The 15170-nt window shown below is 37.5% G+C and overlaps 1 protein-coding gene across 1 annotated transcript in view; it reads right to left on the bottom strand.

Moving 5' to 3' along the window:
- The window catches only part of LOC121424132 (deleted in malignant brain tumors 1 protein-like), a 28599-nt gene that overhangs the window by 1785 nt on the left and 11644 nt on the right, over positions 1 to 15170 (bottom strand). The window contains exons 4-7 of the mRNA XM_041619731.1: positions 13977 to 14261; positions 8096 to 8230; positions 2543 to 2731; positions 893 to 1198 (exon numbers count right to left, since the gene is read on the bottom strand). Coding sequence (XP_041475665.1) covers positions 893 to 1198; positions 2543 to 2731; positions 8096 to 8230; positions 13977 to 14261 — 915 coding nt within the window. The remainder of the gene's footprint in view (positions 1 to 892; positions 1199 to 2542; positions 2732 to 8095; positions 8231 to 13976; positions 14262 to 15170) is intronic.

The following is a 15170-nucleotide window of genomic DNA, read 5'->3' as shown; positions in this document are numbered from 1 at the left end:
AGAGTGGTTTCTGCATTGCCGCGTTCAACAAAATGGTGAAGAACATAGCAACTAATAATGAGTATAGTTTAATGATCATAAGGCTGGCAAAAGTTCAGAGTAGTGTACAATTTCAATGCGTTCGCTAATAAATTAGAAATTGGAAAAAATGGATTTGTTCCATCTAGATTGAAATTCATTTTACGGAAATTATAGGTTAATAGTAAATATAATGGCAATTCAAATGCATTTATCTCTCTTTCATGCTGTACCATTTCACTGTTAGTTACATCTTCCACATAGAGTAACCTTAACATATTGCATATCTTCCCGGTTGGCAAAAAGACTTTATATTATTTAAGTTGCTTTATCACGCTGTGTGTTTCATTTTAGTGACGCCATGATCCGTGTGTGTGTGTAGTGAAAGGAATGGTGCGATAAAATACATGTATACATTCTGTCACTCCAATACCTGAGTCAACATTGAAAAGCCATTGTAATCCCAGCCTTACAGTTGGGGAGTTAAAAGGACATTTTAATTTTCTTCAAATCTATCATGTCTATCTCAGACAAATTTGCCATCGACTTTGGTAGATATGCGAAATGGTGAACGGCAATGCATGACACAATTTTGGTAACATATTGTTGGATCAGGGAAAAAAATTACCTTTCAGAATACCTGATAGTTTGTAGCATTTTCGGAACTTCACATCAAAGTTACCAAATTAGTTTTGTTGATATCTTGTCGCCTCGGCTAAGCATCCAGATTTCATTAGGACACGATAATAGATTCCTTGCTCTTCCTTGATCATGTTTGATGGTAGCAGACGCTCTAGTTACGTACTGAAAATATAACAAAATATTTCGACAAAATTAGCTAAAAATACAGCAATTATGAGCCAATAAATTGCACCTGCGTCCCATGCATGACTACAGTAATCGCCGATCCCTGGATGAGCACAGTCTGCTAGGTTGTCTTCTGTTCCGTCACACCCGACGCCATAAAGAAGAGAACGACCAGATCCCGGACCAAACCTAGCAAATCCTGGTGCTTCCAAGGCTCCATCGTACCCAAGCATCCTACAAACCACCCTGGCGTCTCTTAGATCCCAGAGGTAATCACAAATAGTTCCCCAGGATCCGTCATGTAGCACCTCTACTCTCCCTTCAGCATCATTAGATCCACCAACCAGACGGACTTGGAATGGGTTTGGGTGTGCTGGGGATTAGAACAAATTTAATTAGAAAGTCATATAAATGTTACAACGGAAAATGATTGAATAATTTACAGTACCTGATTAAATTTAAAAACCGAAAGTTCTCGAAATATCCATTAATTTTGCATTTTTATTAATTGAATCTGTCACTTTGAATTAATTTGTAGCAGATTCAAGAATTAAGCCGCATAATTATTCATTTTACAGTTTAACAATATTCATCATGATGAACAAACAAACATCACAAATCCTATATTTGGCATGTTGTAATATGATTGGTTTTTCGGGAGTCATAGTGCTATCCTCTAAAAAGGGAGAAAACAAGGATTTGAATGAGTAGGAAATTCACTGTCGTAAAGAGCGGTTTTGCGGAAAAAGCTGGCCAACCTTAGAAAAAAAATGTATACCGCCTGAATAGCACATGGCACCCGCATCTTTGTGGTGTCCGCAGGAAGTTTTCCAGAGGTATGGACAGTCCGTCAGGCTTTCTTCAGTTCCAAAACACTCGACATAAATAATGTCACCGGTTCCTTGCCCGAACCTAGCAGAACCAGGCGTTTTCAAAGCTCTGTTGAACCCTCACATTCTGCACACAACCCTAACAGCATTCAGATACCAGAAATCATCACAAACGGTCATCCACGATCCACTGTAAAATATATCGACTCTTTCTTCAGAGTTCTTGGAACAATCAACGAAATAAATATATTTGTTGAAAACCTGATTATGCCCAAATAATGCCGTTATTAATCATGTTAATAGAATAATTGAAAATTTGTATGTATAAACATATATTATGACGCATTAACTGTCGGGAGAACTGCATGGATTGACGATAGAAATTTGACATTTCAAATCAGCAAAAATAATAATTTCTTGGTTATGCGCCCGATGAGGCTATTCAGTGATATGTAAAGTGTGCACATTATGACATGTACACTCAATACTTTGGACAACTGATGTTGGTCTTAATGTATGTAATACAGACATATTTACCACGAACAAGTAGCAGTACATCATATCAGTTGTTTATCATTCCCATCGTGATACGCATTTACACCAATAACAATCAATAAATTTAACAATAGGTATCAAATTTTATCTTTGACAATGAACGCTGCATCTAATAGATAGCAACACCAACATGACCAAGGAGAATTGCTATTTGAGGACTGTGTCTAGATCGCTTCGTTAGATTTATTCTGTGGTGTACATTGCCCCTGCATCCCTCGCATGTCCACAATAGAAACTCCAGTCTCCAAATTCTGAATGAGCACAGTCTGCTAGGTTATCCTCAGTTCCATCGCATCCGACCAAGGTTAGAAGAATTCGCCCAGATCCCTGACCAAACCTCGCAGATATCGGTGCCTCCAGGGCTCCATCGAACCCCAGCATCCGACAAACCACCCAAGCGTCTCTCAGATCCCAGAGTTCATGACAGATAGTTCCCCATGATCCATCATGCAGAACCTCTACTGTGCCTTCAGCATCGTTTGATCCACCGACCAGACGAACTTGAAGTGGATTCGGGTGTGCTATATTATTGAAAGGCATTCCACAGGATATGTAAAAAGAACAAGTGTTATTTGCGAAAAGAACATTTTAGTTTGACAGTGTTCAAACATCCCAATATACCGATAATCAAATGAAGTTACCGGAAGAAGAGGATATTTTTATAAACAACAAACCATTTCCACATAGGAAGAATTTCATTTGATTTATACAGTTCTCTTAATACTATTCCCTGAAAGTGTAATGGGGTGTGTGTTTTTCATATGTGGACATTCAAACAGAAAAAATCATGTGTATGATCAAATCAATAAAAAGAAATTCCTCTGTCTATGACCAGCTGTTCCTGAAAATTAAGTATAAATAGTCTGGGTGTATATTTTATTCTGCATATGATTTAACGTGTATGTACTGATATTATCTGAAATTGAAATGCCCCCGGTGTATAATAGCTGAAGTAATATTGTACTTCTACATGTATTTGTAGATAGTCATGTGAGCATTCTGATATTTGCAAGTATTTACAAAATGTTTTTAACTCCTTCATAGCACACGGTGCCCACATCTTTGTGGTGCCTACAGTGAAAGAACGTTCCAGAATAGACAGTCTGCCAAGTGTTTATCTGTTCAGTAACAACAGACATCAATATTACCACCGAATCCCTGCCCAAACCCCATCGAAACCGAGAATTCTGCATACCACCGTCGCATCGAGTCGATCCCATCTAAACGAACCACTATTCACTACACACTTTTCCCAAAGACCAGTCGTACACTATTTCCACTCTTCAGCGTTTATTGGAAACCTTGACAGGATGTCAATCTTAATTGAGAGGACATGATTGGGATTTGTTTACCTGTCATCTTTAGCAGCTGGAACATTGATTGCCCATAACAATTTGACATTATTAAAATCATCTTAGAATGCTTATGATGGTTATTTTAGAAAGTGTAAAAATTGTTTATACCTCCCAAATAACACACGGCACCTGCATCATACTGATGCTTGCAATTAGGTTCCCTCCACTTATTTGGGCAGTCTGCAATGCTGTCTTCTGTTCCGTAACAGCCGACACCAATACTATAACCGGTTCCCTGCCCAAACCTAGACAAACGAGGCGCTTCCAACACCCCGTCGAACCCGAGCATTCTGCACACTACTCTGCCTCCTCTTAGATCCCACCCCCAACCACAGACAGTCATCCACGATCCAGCATACAAGACCTCCTTTCTCCATTCAACACCGTTCGAGCCATTGCCATGAATCAAAAGACGATATCATTTTCGAAATCCAAATTTTGATAGTTTTTTAAGGGATTAGACAATGTCCAGACAATTAACGCAAAAACTGCTATGATCCTGCCAGGCATTTTTTCGATTAATGTGAAACAAATGGTGACAATATATAAGCATAGATTATTATTTTCTATTTGTAATCGAAGTGTTCCTAATGTGGTATTAATCATGTTAACCTAACGAAATTCTTATATTTCAATCATGGTAATGTACGCCTACATCTGCAAGTACTATTGGTTGACAAATTTTGAACTTATCATGTACCTCCTGTATAACACACGGCACCCACATCGTATTGATGCCCACAGGAAGAATAGAACTCCACATAGGGGCAGTCTGCCAAGCTGTCTTATATTCCGTAACAATCGACGTCAATAATATCACCGGTTCTCTGCCCAAACCTAGACAAACGAGGCGCTGCCAATGCCCCGTCGAAGCCAAGCATTCTGCAAACAACCCTTGCAGCCCTTAGATCCCAAAGCGCCAATCTGCTACCACAGACTGTCATCAATGATCTACTGTACAAGACATTCACTCTCCATGTAACATTGTTCGAGCCATTGCCATGATTGAAGAGACGATATCATTTTTGACATCCAAATGTTGATAAATTATTTCATTTTGAAAGGACTGATAATGTCAATTATTTCAAACGCAAAACCGTTACGCTTTTGCTAGCTATTACTCGATCAATAGATAACATAGATAAGCTATTAACTTAATTTTCATGTGTTACTTAATAAACAAAATTATTGTATTTGATAATGTAGTCCTACGTGTACATCTGCAAGAACTATTGGTTGACAATGCGAAATTCAGCATATACCTCCTGAATAGCACACGACACCCGCATCGTATTGATGCCCACACGAGGAAGTGTAAACATTGCAGTCTACCAGGCTGTCTTCTGTTCCGTCACAATAACTGACATCAATAATATCACCGGTTCCCTGCCCATACCTATACAAACGAGGTGCTTCCAACGCCCCGTCGAAGCAGAGCATTCTGCAGACTACCCTTGCTTCCCTTAGATCCCAATACGAATCACCACAGACGGTCAACCACGATCCAGCATACAAGACCTCAACTCTTCATTCAACATTGTTATTTTGATTTGCACAATTGGAATACTTCGAACATTACGATTTTTTTGTTTGAGTGAATTAATCAATTATTCTGTGATGAATTAAACGTAACTCTTTTAAATAAAGCGGAGTTCGCTCGCGATTAAAAAGCATTGTCATTCACTTTAAACATATTGAATCAGTAATGAACCATTTGGAATTTGATTCATGCATATCGATAAGTAGACGTTGTTACATACCCCCTGAATAGCACATAACTCTTCCATCTTCGTTATTCTCACATGCAGAGGTTTTCTAACGTTTAGGACTGTCCGCCAGGCTTTCCTCAGTTCCAAAACAATAAGATATTAAAGTTCTCGGATAAAAACCAAGTCAATCGAGGAGCTTTTTCTGCCAGGTCAAACCCGACTATTCTGCAAACAACTGCATGTACTAGGACACAGGTATTCTATCAATGCTTTCGCTAGCTATTACTTTAATTAATGTGTATTTTATAATAACAGGACTAGGTAATTTAGAAAAAAAATCAATTCCTAATTTGTAATCAAAATTTTGATATTGTTGCATGAGCTCAAAAAGATATTTTAATTTTATCATAGTAATGTAGGCCCACAAATCAGTTCTATTAGTTGACTGATGTAGATTGATCACATACCTCCCGAATAGCACACGGCACCCGCATCGTATTGATGCCCACAAGAAGAATAAATATACACATATGGGCAGTCTGCAAGGCTGCCTTCTGTTCCGTAACAATCGACATCAATAACATCACCGGTTCCTCGACCAATCCTAGACAAACAAGGAGCTTCTACGCCCCGTCGAACCCGAGCATTCTGCAGGCTACCCTTGCTTCCCTTAGATCCCACTGCCACCAATTACCACAGACGGTCATCCACGATCCAGCATAAAAGACCTCCACTCTTCATTCAAGATTGTTATTTTGATTTTCACAATTGGAATATTTCCAACATTACGCCTTTTCTTGATAAATTAATTATTCTGTGATGAATTAAACGTACTAACTCTTTAAATAAAGCGGAGTTTGCTCACGATTAAAAAGCATTTTGTCATTCATTTTAATCATATTGAATCAGGAATGAATCATTTGGAATTTGATTAATGCATATTGATGAGAAGTAGACGTTGATTCATACCCCCTGAATAGCACATAACACCTCCATCTTCGTTATTTTCACATCCGGATGTTTTCTAAAGTTTTGGACTCTCCGCCAGGCTTTCCTCAGTCGCCAGCTATAACTTTGATTAATGTGTAACTATTTCATAATAAGAGGACAAGACAATTGTGAAAAAAAATCAAGTTCTAATTTTAATTTGAATTTTGATATTGTTGCATTAGCTCAAGATTTTTCTTTATTTCATAGTAATGTAGGCCCACATCTGCAAGTACTCTTTGTTGGCTGATGTAAATTGATCACATACCTCCCGAATAGCACACGGCACCAGCATCGTATTAATGCCCACAGGAAGAATAGAGCCCCATAGAGCAGCCTGCCAAGCTGTCTTCTGTTCCGTAACAATCGACATCAATAATATCACCGGTTCCTTGCCCAAACCTAGACAAACCAGGCACTGCCAACGCCCCGTCGAAGCCGAGTATTCTGCAAACAACTTTCGCAGCCCTTAGATCCCCCAACCGTACCATCTATAACCACAGACAGTCATCCATAATCCAGCATACAAGACCTTAACTCTTCATTCAACATTGTTAGAGCCATTGAAGACACCTTAATCTGATTGAATTTTATTCACTAGATATCATTTAGTCTTCAGTTATTCCATTTTTAGTAAAAATGATAAAGACGGGATCATTTCAGATACTAGAATTTCGATTTTAAGGAACGAACTATTGATGCATTTATTGGAACACTGTAAGTATTCTGTGCTTTCGCCAGCTATTACTTAAATTAATGTGTAAGTATTTCGTTACAACAGGACAAGATAATTTTGAAAAACGAATCGAGTTTTAATCTCTAATCGAAATTTTGATATTGTTGCATTAGCTGAAGGGATTTATATATATTTCATAGTAATGTAGGCCCACATCTGCAAGCACTGTTTGTTGTCGGATATAAAGTGATCACATACCTCCCGAACAGCACACTGCGCCCAATTCGTATTGATGCCCACAGGAAGAAGAGATTCCCACATAGGGGCAGTCTGCTAGGCTGCCTTCTGTGTTCCGTAACAATTGATACGAATAACATCACGGGTTCCTCGACCAAACCTAGACAAACGAGGAGCTTCTAACGCCCTATCGAAACCGAGCATTCTACAAACTACTCTTGATTCCATTAGTTCCCACCACCCTCTACTGCAGACTGCCATCCATGATCTACTGTACAAGACCTCCATTGTTATTTAGATTTGCATACTTGGAATACTTTGAACACGTTTTTTTTTTTTTTTTGCTCGAATAAATTTATTTTGTGGATGATTAAACCTAACACTTCTAAATCTAGTGGAGATTGCTCACGAATATACAAGCAATGGCATTCACTTTAATCATATTGAATCTGTAATGAATCATTTTGGAATTGATTCATGCACTTCAATAAGCAATGTTGTTACATACCCCGTGAATAACACATGGCCCTACATCTTCGTGATGCCAGCAGGAAGATGTTATCCAGAAGATGCAGTCCGCAAGTTTATCTTCTGTTCCATAACAATCGACACCAATAATACCATTCAGATACCAGAAATCATCACAAACGGTCATCCACGATCCACTGTAAAAGATTTACATTTCTGTGTTGCACGCATGAGGAAATACCTGAAATAAAACAAGTAAGAGCCAGTAAATTGCCCCTGTATCCCATTCATGACTACAGTATCTCCAATCTCCAATCCCTAGGTGAGCACAGTCTGCTACGTTTTCTTCGGTTCCATCACATCCGACCAAGGTTAAAAGAATGCGACCAGAGCCCCGACCGAACCTAGCAGATCTCGGGGCTTCCAAAGCTCCATCAAACCCCATCATCTTACAAACCACCCTGGCGTCTCTCAGATCCCACCAGTCATCACAGATAGTACCCCAGGATCCGTTATGCATGACCTCTATTCTGCCTTCAGCATCGTTTGATCCACCGACCAGACGAACTTGGAGTGGATTCGGGTGGGCTAAATGATTAAAAGTAATTCCAAAAATATTCAAAAGAACAAGTGTTATTTTCTAAAATAACATTTCCTCTTGACAATATATAAATATCAAACAAATATTAATAATGATATTCAGCGTCTGGAAGTAGAGGATGTTTTTTAAAAACAGCGGACTATTTCTACATACGAGTAATTTAATTTGATTTGTGCAGACCTTTTGATACTCTTCCCTGAAATTGTCATGATCTGTGTTCTTTTTTAAAGCTGGAGTATCTAAACAGGATAAAAGCATGTGTATTATCAACACAATAAGATGAAATTGCTCTATGGCCAGATCTTCCAGAATATTAATCATCAATAATGTATGGATATACTTTATTCTTCATATGATTCAACGTGTCTGTACTGATATTCTCTGAAACTGAAATGCCCCGACGTAGAATAGCAGAAGTAACATTGTAATGCTATTTTGTAGGTAGCCATGTAAAAATTCTGACATTTTATCACGAAAAGTTTATACCCCCTTCATAACACACGGCGCCCACATCTTGGTGATGCCTACAGTAAGAAGCGCTCCCGAATAGACAGTCTGCCAAGCGGTCTTCTGTTCCGTAAAAACGGACATCAATAATATCATCAATTCACTGACCAAATCTAGACAAACGAGGTGCTTTCAAAGCCCCTTCGAACCACAGAGCTTTTAGCTCTATGCTTCGAACCCTAGTATTCTGCATACCACCGTCGCATCGAGTAGATCCCAAAGAAATTAACCACAGCCACGAATACAAACTATTCTCAAAGATCTGTGGTACACTATTTCCACAATTCCTTCAGCGTTGTTGGAACCGTTGACATGTCAATCTTGATTGGAAGGACTTGGTGAGGATTGGTTAACCACTCAATTTCTGTAGCTGGCACATCGATGACCAAAACAAAGTGACATTATAAAAAGCATCCTAGTATACCTATGGTTCATTTAATAAGTGTAAAAAATTGTTTATACCTCCCAAATAACACACGGCACCTGCATCATACTGATACTTGCAACTAGGGTTCATCCACCGGCAGTCTGCCAAGCTATCTTCTGTTCCGAAACAACCGACACCAAGACTATCACCGGTTCCCTGCCCAAACCTAGACGAACGAGGCGCTTCTAACGTCCCGTCGAACCCGAACATTCTGCAGACTACCCTTGCTTCCATTAGATCCCATCCCCAACCACAGACAGTCATCCACGATCCAGCATAAAAGACCTCCACTCTTCATTCAACATTGTTCTTTTGCACAATTCGGAGACTTTCAACATTACGCTTTTAGAATGAATAAATGTTTTGTTATGTAATTAATTAAGCGTAGTGTATCTAAATCAAGTGGAGTTTGCTCAAGAATATGAAATCACTGTAATTCACTTTAAAGGAGAATGAAACCATTGGAACAAGATAGCTTGTGTGAAAACAGAAAAATCAAAGAAACAGATCAACAAAAGTTTGAGAAAAATCGGACAAATAATGAGAAAGTTATGAGCATTTGAATATTGCGATCACTAATGTTATGGAGATAGCAAATTGGCAATGCGACAAAGATGTGTGATGTCACTTGTGAACAACTTTCCCCATTACTTTAGTATATATTTCACTTGAATTGCTTCTTTTATCACATCTATCCATAGATCATGTGTTCTTTCTACATGAGGGCATGTAATACATAGTTTTTGAGAATACATCTTGGATAAAGAGTTTGTATCATCATAAGAAAAAGTAAAAAGATACATTTTGAGGGTATTTTATAGTCCACCAAAGGGAAAGTTGTTCATCAGTGACATCACACATCCTTGTCGCATTGCCAATGGGAGGATCTCCATAGCATTAGTGATTGCAATATTCAAATGCTCATAACTTTCTCATTATTTGTCCAATTTTTCTCAAACTTTCTTTATTCTTATTCTTTGATTTTTCTGTTTCTACACTAGCCTCTTTGTTCCAAAGGTTTCATTCCCCTTTAATCATATTGAATCTGTAATGAACCATTTGGAAATTGATTCATGCATATCGAAAAGCAATGAATGTTGTTACATACCCCCTAAGTAGCACTTGGCACCTCCATCTTTGTTATGCTCACATAAAGAGGTTTCCTAAAGGTTTGGACAGTCCGCCAGGCTTTCCTCAATTCCAAAATAAAATACGCCAATAATATAACAAGTTCCCGCACCAAACCTAGACAAACAACTTTCGCAGTCCAGTCAGTCGGCAAGCCCCTGTGTTAATGAGCAAATGGGCAAGATTTATCCAAGTCCTCTCGTGGCTGAATTCACGTCCCTGCAAAATCTCGTGAATTGTGAGACTTTTTTCTCAAAGAATTTAACCACTTTCTCCTGGAGTACAATTGATTATTTTTGTACCATTGGGAAGAGTAAATGTTACTCTTTCATATTGGTTATTTCTTTTGAATAAAATATTTTGATAAATAAGTGAATTTTTTACCAGAAAAGATGCATCAAACAGAATTTTCTTCCTCTGTTTTCACTTGCAAATTGTGCAACATTTTGTGTTTTAGGTACCAACATTATTTATTATCATCAAAAAGCTCGAACTCTGTACTTTCTTACAATGTCACTCTTGATATGTGGCATCTTTTAGATGGGTCAGCAGCCAGCTTTTTCCATCAAGATGCAAGACGAGATTTCTAAAATTTCTGAGTAACATAAAATCCAGAGTTCTGATTGGCTGAATAATGTTTTCACAACAACAGGCGCGGGTTATTTGAAGAGATTACCACATGGTGAGTGTGACCTTGCAGAGGCCCAGTGTGGGGAACATTGGAATTTCCCATAGGCCTTGTATTTAATTATCAGGGATTTATGGTTTTCTCCTTTTTACCTATCCTCCATATCAGGGGCAGTAATGATCTAACACAGGTAACATATTTTCTGTCCTTATGAAAGAAAAATATAATTTTAAGTAAAATTGTTGAAAACAAAAAGGCATTTCAGATATTTCATTTATTGGAGTAAACGGAACAATAGTCCTTTGCCATCACTATGACATCACCATTGTGGCCAATTTAAAGTCTTTACAGGTTATAGTGACCAATCAGAGTGCAGTATTCTTGTTTTTGAGCTGCTAAATGTACTTGGCCTATGAAAAGCTGGCTGCTGACCCATCTAAGATACATCTTCTTATACAAATTATATCATATTAAAGCGTAGATCTTCAGCTTTATTATGATGTAAAAATCATTTGTGCTCAAACAGAAATCAAGTGTGAAAACAACAACATTTGTTGCATGAAAAAAATCATTTTGTTTCAAGTTTTATATCAAAAGTTTTCCCTATATTGCAACATTTTTTAAAAATTCCAAACACATGACCTGAAAAAATGATTCTTCTTCTTTACAAAGATACCAAAAACATAAAATTTGGTTAATATTTGGAGCAGCAATGGCAGAATAAAAAGAATAATGCTAGATAATTAAAATGCGTTCCATATGATATTAAAAGAACAATTATTTTCTAAAAGAACATTTTAGATCGACAATGTTCAAACAAAACACAAGTACTGATAATCAAATGGAGTGTCCGGTGGAAGAGGGTATTCTCAGAAACAGCAGACCATTTCCACATAGGAAGAGTCTGATTTGATTTATACAGATCTTTTGATACTCTCCCCTGAAAGTTCAATAGGTTGTGGAGTATTCGAACATTAAAAATCATGTGTATGATCAAATTAATAAAATGAAAGTGTTCGGTCTATGGCCAACTCTCCCGAATATCAAGTATGAATTGTCCGGGGATATACTTTATTCTTCATATGATTCAACGTGTTTGTATTGATATTCTCTGAAATTGAATTGCCCTCGGTGTATAATAGTATCAGAACATTCCGATATTAGCAAGTATTTACAAAAAGTTTATAACCCCTTCATAACATATTCCAGTCTTCAGTTATGTCATTTTAGTAACCATGATAACACGGTATATCTTTAAGATACTAGAATGTTACTACAAGGGCTGGACAAAGTCCATCTGAACAACGCAAAACTTTTGTGTTAGAATAGAAAAATAAATAACACAAAATCAGCTTATCTAAAAGAATAATTATCCTTCTAGATACTGTCAAGATTTCTAGTTGTAAAGTTAAATAGAAAACAAGACAAGAGTTCCTTTGACACAAGCTTTTCTGAGATTGCACAGAATGCACATCTCATACCTGAGTGAACTCAGAACTTCAAACATTATTTTCTCCGTATTTTTCTAAGATCTCGCGTAGTTCCTTCTGCATGCAATCAAATATTTGCGAGGGTTATTGTTAAATAATAAAAAAATCATGTATCATTTTCATTCTAAAGCTTAGGATGTGCAAGATTCATTTTGGGCGACTTATCGTTGGCTTTGGGGTGTCTGTTCACATATAGGCCTACCTCCCAAATAGCACACGGCACCCGCATCGTTTTGACGCCCACAAGAAGGATATACACAAGTGGGCAGTCAGTCAGGCTGTCTTCTGTTCCAAAAAAAACCGACATCAATAATATCACCAGTTCCGAGACCAAACCTAGACAAATGGGCACTTCTAAGGCCCCGTCAAAGTGGAGCATTCTGCAAACAGGTTTTGCAGCCCTCAGATCCCACTGTCATCGAAGACTTTCACTTTCTATTGATCAATGTTCGAGTCCTTGCCATGATTGAACAGACGATATCATTTTAGATATTCAAATGTTGACAATTTATTTTTATTTTAAAAGAGTGGAAAATTTTCATCAACAACAAAGCAAATTGTTTTATGTTATCGCTAGCTATTACTTCGATAAATATGTAACATAGTGGGGACAAGCTTTTAACGTAAATTAATTTGTATTTGTAATATAAATTTCATGTGTTATTGAATTTAAGAAATATTGTATTTCAGTCATGATAATGTAGTAGTTAATCTGCGAGAACTATTGGTTGACGAATACAAAATTGATCATGTACCTCCTGAATAGCACACGGCACCCGCATCGTTTTGATGCCCACACGAGGAACGGAAATAAGAATTGCAGTCTACCAGGCTGTCTTCTGTTCCGTAACAATTACGGACATCAAGAATACCACCGGTTCCCCGCCCAAACCTAGACAAACGAGGCGCTGTTAACGCCCCATCGAACCCGAGCATTCTGCACACAATCATGGCCTCTCTTATATCCCAATAACCGTACAAATCACAGACGGTCATCCATAATCTAGCATACAAGACATCAACTCTTCATTCAAGTTTGTTCGAGTCATCCCCATGCTTGAAGAGGAAATATAATTGTTGATATCCTAGTGTTTATGATTTTTTTAAAGGACTGGGCAAAACTGTTACGCTTTTGCTAGCTATTTCTTCGATCAATAGATGGGGACAAGCTATTAACATAGTTATTTTTTTATTTGTAATCACCATTTTCATAATGTGTTACTGAATAAAAAAAAATCATTGTATTTCAGTCATGGTAATGCACGCCTACATCTGCAATTACTATCGGTTGACAAATTTAGATCTGATCATATACCTCCTGGTTCTTTTTTTTACCAACCAATAGGTTAGTTCAAATAGAACAACAATTGTAAAATGGCACGTTGAATTTTTCTAACTGCACTGTCCAATATGGAGTCACCATCTCCATTGCATCATGACAATTAAGCTCCATCTTTAGCCGGAACCATTGATCAGGTCAATAAAAGGCAATTGCTCCACCTCCAGGCGGCCTTATGTATTAAAAATAAATACAAACAAATAACAGATTGCGCCTGCGTCCCAAGCATGAATACAGTAATCTCCAATCCCTGGATGAGCACAGTCTGCAAGGTTGTCTTCTGTTCCGTCACACCCGACGCCAACAAGAAGAATGCGGCCAGATCCCTGACCAAACCTCGCGGATCTCGGTGCTTCCAAGGCTCCATCAAACCCCAGCATCCTACAAACCACCCTGGCGTCTCTAAGGTCCCAGAGGTTATGACAGATAGTTCCCCATGATCCATCATGCAGAACCTCTACTGTGCCTTCAGCATCGTTTGATCCACCGACCAGACGAACTTGAAATGGATTTGGGTGTGCTAGATAATTAAAATGCATTCCATATGATATTAAAAGAACAATTATTTTCTAAAAGAACATTTTAGATCGACAATGTTCAAACAGAACACAAATACTGATAATCAAATGGAGTGTCCGGTGGAAGAGGGTATTCTCAGAAACAGCAGACCATTTCCACATAGGAAGAGTCTGATTTGATTTATACAGATCTTTTGACACTCTTCCCTGAAAGTTTAATAGGTTGTGGAGTATTCGAATAGTAAAAATCATGTGTATGATCAAATTAATAAAATTATATTGGTATGTCTATGGTCAGCTCTTCCTGAATATCAAGTAAGAATTGTCTGGGGATATACTTTATTCTTCATATGATTCAAAGTGTTTGTATTGATAATCTCTGAAATTGAAATGCCCTCGGTGTATAATAGTATATAGTTATGTGAACATTCTGATATTTGCAAGTATGTACAAAAAGTTTATACCCCCTTCATAACATGTTCCAGTCTTCACTTATGTCATTTTAGTAACCATGATAAGACAGTATATCTTTTTAGATACTAGAATGTTGATAAATTATATTACAAGGGCTGGACGAAGTTCATCTGAACAACGCAAAACTTTTAGGTTAAAAAAGAAAAATAAATAAGCTAATATAAAGGAATGAATATTCTTCCAAATACTGTCAAGATTTCAAATTGTTAAGTTAAATAAAAAAAACAAGACAGAAGTTTCTTTGACACAAGCTTTTCTGAGATTGCACAGAATGCACATCTCATACCTGAGTGAACTCAGAACTTCAAACATTATTTTCTCCATATTTTTCTAAGATCTGTCGTAGTTTCTTCTGCATGCAATCAACTATTTGCGAGGGTTATTGTTGAATAATTTTTTTAAAAACATATATAATT

The sequence above is a fragment of the Lytechinus variegatus genome, chromosome 11 (assembly GCF_018143015.1).
Source record: "Lytechinus variegatus isolate NC3 chromosome 11, Lvar_3.0, whole genome shotgun sequence".
Classification (NCBI taxonomy): domain Eukaryota; kingdom Metazoa; phylum Echinodermata; class Echinoidea; order Temnopleuroida; family Toxopneustidae; genus Lytechinus; species Lytechinus variegatus.
The sequence above is the reverse complement of the archived record's forward strand: the minus strand, read 5'-3'. Positions and strand labels throughout refer to the sequence as shown.